At 48.6% G+C, this 7,631-nt stretch overlaps 1 protein-coding gene across 1 annotated transcript; it reads right to left on the bottom strand.

Annotated features, from left to right (window-relative positions):
* Positions 1 to 466: 466 nt before the first annotated feature.
* On the bottom strand, positions 467 to 3,472 carry LOC139248911 (zinc finger protein 551-like). The gene is made up of 2 exons (XM_070872252.1): positions 3,413 to 3,472; positions 467 to 1,847 (listed from the first exon to the last, which is right to left on the bottom strand). Exon 2 carries the CDS (start codon positions 1,481 to 1,483, stop codon positions 467 to 469), a length of 1,017 nt encoding a protein of 338 aa, XP_070728353.1. The 5' UTR covers positions 1,484 to 1,847; positions 3,413 to 3,472.
* Positions 3,473 to 7,631: the final 4,159 nt, after the last annotated feature.

Genomic DNA, 7,631 nt, shown 5'->3' with positions numbered 1-7,631 from the left:
CGTAAATCGGTGGAATTCTCAGCCGAGAGAGCTGTGGGTCGCTGTATATATTTAAGGTGGGGATCGACAGATTTTTGAACGATAATGGAGTGAAGGGTTATGGGGAGTGGGCAGCGAAGTGATCTTATTAAATGGCACAGCAGGTTCGCGTAGCTAATGGCCTGCTCCTGCTCCTATTTCTTATCTTTCTAAAAGAGTGAATTAGAGATGCCATCAAAATCAGCGTTATTTTTAATCTGAGCTATTTCCCGTTGATTAATTGGTCAATTATCCAGAATATTAAACTCCAGCTCAGTTAAAGGGGGAATCAATATAAGCAGAAAGAAAACCTAACTGTCAGAATGGACACGATTCAGTCTGGGACATCAGCAGTATCCAAACCCTGCAGTCACTTGTGAACTCGCTGGTGTGCCAGCAGGTGTGATTACAGAGTGAATCCCTTCCCACACTGAGAGCAGGTGAATAGTCACTCCACAGTGTGAACACGCTGGTGTATCAGCAGATTGAATAATGCAGTGAATCTCTTCCCACACTCAGAGCAAGTGAATGGCCTCTCTCCAGTGTGAACTCGCTGGTGTGTCAGCAGGTTGGATAATATAGTGAATCCCTTCCCACACTCAGAGCAAGTGAATGGCCTCTCTCCAGTGTGAACTCGCTGGTGCCTCAGCAGGTGGGATAACCGAGTGAATCCCTTCCCACACATGGAGCAGGTGAATGGCCTCTCCCCAGTGTGAACTCGCTGGTGTGTCAGCAGGTTGGCTGACTGAGTGAATCCCTTCCCACACACGGAGCAGGTGAATGGCCTCTCTCCAGTGTGAACTCGCTGGTGTATCAGCAGGTTGGATGACTGAGTGAATCCCTTCCCACACACGGAGCAGGTGAACGGCCTCTCCCTACTGTGAACTTGCTGGTGTGCAACCAGATCGGATGACTGAGTGAATCCCTTCCCACAGTCAGAGCAAGTGAGCGGCCTCCCACCATTGTGAACTAGCTGGTGCCTCAGCAGGGTGAATGACCGCGTGAATCCCTTCCCACACTCAGAGCAGGTGAATGGCCTCTCCCTAGTGTGAGCTCGCTGGTGTCTAAGCAGGATGCGTGAAGTAGTGAATGCCTTCCCGCACTTGGAGCAGATGAACGGCCTCTCCCCAGTATGAACTCGCGGGTGCCTCAGCAGTGTGGATGAGGTCGTGAATCCCTTCCCACACTCAGAGCAAATGTATGGCCTCTCCCCAGTGTGAGATCGCTGGTGTATCAGCAGGTGGGATGACTGAGTGAATGCCTTCCCACACTCGGAGCAGGTGAATGGCCTCTCCCTAGTGTGAACTCGCTGGTGTGTCAGCAGGTGGGATGACTGAGTGAATCCCTTCCCACACTCAGAGCAGGTGCATGGCCTCTCCCCAGTGTGAGTGCCCGGATGAACTTGCAGCTCAGATGGGTCATTGAATCTCTTCCCATAGTCCCCACATTCCCATGATTTCTCCATGGTGTGGTTGTCCTTGCGTCTCTCCAGGTGTGATGATCAGTTGAAGCCTCGTCCACACACAGAACACGTATACGGTTTCTCCCCGCTGTCAATCGCGCGATATTTTTTCAGGCTGTGTAACTGGTTAAAGCTCTTTCTACACTCAGTGCACTGGAACTCTCACTCGGTTGTGTGTATACCTCGGTGCTTTTCCAGTCACACTGATGTTTGAAATCTGTTTCCACAGACAGAACAGACAAACATTTCACCTTCCACTTTCAAAGGCCAATGATATTCAGGCCCTGATGAATCGAGTAATTCCATCAGATCTTGACGTGATGTTTGGTTTGAGTGTCCCGACGACAAATCCTGCCCTTCGAATAACCTGGAAAAGGTGTTTACACAAATAATTGCAGCAAGTAAAGGACATTAATTCACAACCGACAAATTTAGATTGTATGGTAAATTATTTCCTCTCTTGTTCCTCCAAAGCTGTAAATCCCCGTTCCATACACTCTTCCCCAATCCCTGTCCTGAAATTGAAGCACGTCGCACGTCTGAAGGCAGCTTGTACTCCCTCCAAATTATCATCACCAACTCTGGCTGGGTTCAGTTCTACACTCACTGGTTCCCCTCCCCTGAATGTGCTGAATCTGGCTGGTTTCAGTTCTACACTCACTGGTTCCCCACCCCTGAAGGTGCTGACTCTGGCTGGGTTCAGTTCTACACTCACTGGTTCCCCTCCCTGAATGTGCTGACTCTGGCTGGGTACAGTTCTACACTCACTGGTTCCCGTCCCCTGAATGTGCTGACTCTGGCTGGGTTCAGTTCTACACTCACTGGTTCCCCTCCCCTGAAGGTGCTGACTCTGGCTGGGTTCAGTTCTACTCTCACTGGTTCCCCTCCCCTGAAGGTGCTGGCTCTGGCTGGGTTCAGTTCTACACTCACTGGTTCCCCTCCACTGAATGTGCTGAATCTGGCTGGGTACAGTTCTACACTCACTGGTTCCCCTCCACTGAATGTGCTGACTCTGGCTGGGTTCAGTTCTACATTCACTGGTTACCCTCCCCTGAATGTGCTGACTCTGGCTGGGTTCAGTTCTACACTCACTGGTTCCCCTCCCCTGAATTTGCTGACTCTGGCTGGGTACAGTTCTATACACACTGGTTCCCCTCCCCTGAATGTGCTCACTCTGGCTGGGTTCAGTTCTACACTCACTGGTTCCGCTTCCCTGAATGTGCTGACTCTGGCTGGGTACAGTTCCGGAGATGAGGGTTTGTCTTATGAGGATGGGTTGAGCGGATACATGTTGCGATTCAGAAGAATGAGATGCAATTTTATTGAAACATACGATAACGAAGGGGATCGATAAAGTGGACGCAGAGAGGATATTTCCACTCATAGGGAATCTGAAACCAGGGGGCATAGTCGCAGAATAAGGGGCCGACCGTTTAAAAACTGAGATGAGGAGGAATTTCTTCGCTCAGAAGGTTGTAAATCTGTGCAATTCTCTGCATCAGAGAGCTGTGGAGGCTGGGGACATGGAATATATTTAAGGTGGTGTTGGACAGATGTTTGAGCGATAAGGGAGTGAAGGGTGACGGGAAGCGGGCGGCGAAGTGGAGCTGAGTCCATGATCAGATCAGCCCATGATCTTATTAAATGGCGGAGCGTGGCTCCAGGGGGCCAAATGGCCCGCTCCTGCACCTATTTATTATGTTCTGGTGAGATAATAACCCTGGGGACTGTACATGCGGATTGTAACCCAGGGAGAGAACAGCTCTGGGGCTTTCCTGTAACAATTGTCTGGGACGTAAGCCGTGAGGTGAGGCCTGAGCAGTGCCTTTAGGAGAGATGGTTGAGAAATCCGAGGTGTTGAGACAATAAAATAACTCAGTTGTTGCTGTAGCCAGGCGGACCGGCTAGAAATAAGACCCTGACGCAACTCACTTCGCTCCTGCACCAAGATGGCCACGCATGCGCGTTGTGGGTCAGCGAATGAAGATGGCGGAAGGTCCGACTTATCTTCCTGCACAAAGATGGCCGCCGTCAGCCCTTGGCCCAAGAGCGGGAGAAAGCACCGGAAGCTGCAGCCACCGACATTGCGGTTATTATTCCGGGCTTTCGGCGGGCACCGGTTGTTTACGAAGCCTCCCCGCTCACCCGCTGCTCCATTGCTCCGCTGCGAGCCGCTGAAAACGAGTTATTTTCCGGAGCACACGTTCACTGCGTCCGCTCCGCCATTACAGCCGGATTCCGCGCCTGCGCACCGGGCCCCCTGTAGTCTGGGCTGGGCACATTCTCTGTCGCCGCGAATGCTAGGTAAATATGCCGCCATGGATAAACCCCCCCCCCCCCCATTCGTGAATTGAAGGGATTTACTGTGATTGCATTGGGCACTGAACCATGTTCATTCTGGCAGTTGGACTATGATTCTGCTGGTCTTCATCACCCACCCCCCCCCCCGCCCCATACCTGAGCTGGAGATTAATGCTCTGTATAAATAGTGAATACACCAGCGTGTTTCAAACAAGGTGTGTCGAATAATTGATTTATCCATAATCTTCACCCGCATAGGTAGTCCCTGGAACTCGAGGAAGACTTGCTTCCACTCCGAAAGCAAGTTCTTTGGTGGTTGAACAGTCCAACCTGAGAGCCACAGACCCTGTCACAGGTGGGACACATATTCGTCGGAGAAAGTTGGGCGTGTCACTGATTTACCACACGCTCGTTCCGCTGCCTGCGGCTGACCTCTTCAAACTTGCAGCATTGAGATTTAAACAGCTCAATGCCCTCCTGGATGCACTTTCTCCACCTAGGGTGGTCTTCGGCCAAGGTCTCCACAGCGTTAGTGGTAATGTTGCACTGCACCAGGGAGGCTTTGAGGGTATCCTTGTAATGTTTCCACTGCCCACCTTTGGCTCATTTGCTATGAAGGACCTCCGCATATAGCAGTTGCTTAGGGAGTCTCGTGTCTGGCATGCAAAATAAGTGGCCTGTCCAGCAAAGCTGATCGAGTGTGGTTGGTGCTTCAACGCTGGGGATGTTGGCCTGGGCACGGACACTGATGTTGGTGCACCTGTCCTCCCAGGGGATCTGCAGGATCTTGCGGAGACATCGTTGGTGATATATCTCCAGTGACTTGATGTGTCTTGTGTAAGTCGTCCATGCCTCTGATCCGTACAGGAGGGTGGATATTACTGCAGCCCTGCAGACCATGGGTTTGGTCGTAGATTTAAGGGCCTGGTCTTCGAACAAGTGTGGGTACAGTACGCCCAGAAACCCTTACAATCAGGGGAAATCTTATCGAAAGGAGAAGGAAACACTTATTGTGCACTCCTGACTGGTCGAGATATTCCTCTCCTTGTTGACAAGGGTAAATTGACTAAACGAGGCTTAATTAACATAACTATGTTCCCTCCCACAGGAATTCTCCCCAAAATTGCAACTTACCAACTCGTGCTGGCCAGACTCTGTGTCTCGTTATCTGTGACTGTGCTACTTCCATCCTCAAACACAGCATGGGATGGCCGTACAGGTTAGCTAACACCGATCGTACACAAGACAATTACTAACCTTCCTTCCACTGCAGACCTAACTCGTTTAGCTCAAATTTCTAAAAGCTAACACTGATCGTTGTCTTACTCGTCGCGTTATTACTGCTTGAATGTATTCTTAGGTGTAGATTGCGCGCGTTGCTTGAGCACACTCAACGTGTAACTGATGCAGTACGCCTTCAACTTGAATATATTGCTTAGAGTGTCTAAATTTCAAGGCTGGATTGTATTGTATGGGGTTAATCACATCGGGTTAATTGTGATATTTAGTCATTCATTGGGTGCCTCTGCTCCCATGCCCCGTAGAATGTTGTTGCTATTTCGAGAGAGAGAGCGGGAAGCGACATTGAGACGCACACCAGCTGGTTATGAGATGGTCCACGGCTCGAGGTCTCATGCTTTGTTGACGAGCACCTGGGGCCTTACAGATTAGGAGTTGGCCATGAGCCACATGCACCAGTTTTGTTCAATAGTATGTTTATTTGACAGTATAAAGGTACAGCAATGTCCCGTAGCTCTTTGTACTTCACCTTGGACCGTGATTCGCGAGCGGTGCTGAGACCCCCAATGCTCCAGACCAGCCGTCGCTTCTGGAGTTCTCGACGGGCGGAAGGCCGTGAGCGTTGTTGCATGTTATCATACTTCTCTTTTCTTCGTAAACTGTATTATTAGTGGTTCTTTTCTCTCAGTAAACGGTATCTTATTCTTTATCTCATTTGTCTTGTCTCTTATTTAACATTCATCCAGATCCAGAAACTCGGTTTATTATTTTCGATCAAAAACATCGACTAATAAAGGCATATGCCTTCTTCAGCACGTTATCTAGCTGGCCTGCTAGCTTCAGGAATATGTGGACCTGCACTCCAAGGCCACTTTTTTTCTTCTACACTTTTCCGTGTCCGACCATTTAATATGCATTCCCTTGCCTTGTTACCTCCCTAAATGCATTACGTCACACTTATCCGGATTGACTTCCATTTGCCACTGATCTGCCCAGCTGACCAGTACATTGATATCTTCCTACAGTCTGTAGCTTTCGTCTTCATTATCAACCGTACAGCCTATTATAGTGTAATCTGTAAACTCCTTAATCATACTCCCAACATTCAAGCCAAGGTGATTTTTATATACCACAAAAAGCAAGGGACCCAAAACTGAGCCCTACCGAACCCCACTGGACACAGCTTTCTGGTCTCAAAAACACCCATCAACAAACACCCTTTGCTTCCTGCCTCTGAGCCAATTTTGGATCCAGCTTATCACCTAACCCTCGATTCCCTGGGCAATTACTGTCGTGACAAGTCTACCTGTGCCTCCTTTTCAAAAGCTTTGCTAAAATCCATATACACTATATCATACCACATGTACTGGGCCTTTGAGCAGTGGGAATGTAATTAAAAACACTGCTCTGAGGTTACACCTGGCGATTTGTGGGGATTCGGTTGCTGCACACCGGGACCACAGAATCGCCTCTCATAGAAACATAGAAACATAGAAACATAGAAACATAGAAACATAGAAACAGAGAAAATAGGTGCAGGAGTAGGCCATTCGGCCCTTCTAGCCTGCACCGACATTCAATAACTTCATGGCTGAACATGCAACTTCAGTACCCCATTCCTGCTTTCTCACCATACCCCTTGATCCCCCTAATCGTAAGGACTTCATCTAACTCGTTTTTGAATATATTTAGTGAATTGGCCTCAACAACTTTCTGTGGTAGAGAATTCCACAGGTTCACCACTCTCTGGGTGTAGAAATTCCTCCTCATCTCGGTCCTAAATGTCTTACCCCTTATCTGTAGACTGTGTCCCCTGGTTCTGGACTTCCCCAACATTGGGAACATTCTTCCTGCATCTAACCTGTCTAACCCCCTCAGAATTCTAAACGTTTCTATGAGGTCCCCTCTCATTCTTCTCAACTTCAGTTGATCCAGTCTTTCTTGATAGGTCAGTCCCGCCATCCCGGGAATCAGTCTGGTGAACCTTGGCTGCACTTCCTCAATAGCAAGAATGTCCTTCCTCAGGTTCGGAGTCAAAACTGTACACAATACTCCAGGTGTGGCCTCACCAAGGCGCTGTACAACTGTAGCATAGTCCCATGTATAATAGTTGTACATTACCTTATGGTTATGTTACTGGGCTAGTACATCAGAAATATAATGACCCGGAGATATTAGATCAAATGACACCACGTCAGCGGGGAAATTTAAATAGAGTTAAGTAAATAAATCTGGAATAAAAGTTTAGTATCATGTAATTACCAAATTGTCGTTAAAGCCCATCTGGATTACGAATGTCCTTTACGGATGGAAATCTGCCATTCTTACTTGGTCTGCCCTATATGTGACTCCAGACCCACAGCAATGTGATTGGCGCTTAACTGCCCTGTGAAATAGCCGAGCAAGCCAATCCATTGAACCAAACCGCTGTAAAGACGTACATTGTGGCAGTACCTTCACCTCGCGACTGCAGCATTTGAAGCAGGCAGCTTACCACCAGCTTCTCAATGCTGGCCTTGGCCGCGGCGCCCAGGTCCCAGGAAGGAATACAAAAAGAACAATTACAGCTTAATTAAATGTTATTGAAATATAAACCGCTGATAAAATTATG

Source organism: Pristiophorus japonicus, unplaced genomic scaffold (assembly GCF_044704955.1).
Source record: "Pristiophorus japonicus isolate sPriJap1 unplaced genomic scaffold, sPriJap1.hap1 HAP1_SCAFFOLD_30, whole genome shotgun sequence".
In the NCBI taxonomy this organism is placed as follows: domain Eukaryota; kingdom Metazoa; phylum Chordata; class Chondrichthyes; family Pristiophoridae; genus Pristiophorus; species Pristiophorus japonicus.
This window is presented reverse-complemented; position numbering and strand designations above follow the sequence as displayed.

Bases quoted from the DNA above. Each gene is read 5' to 3' on its own strand.
- LOC139248911 (XM_070872252.1), bottom strand. From the start codon at position 1,483: ATGGAGAAATCATGGGAATGTGGGGACTATGGGAAGAGATTCAATGAC.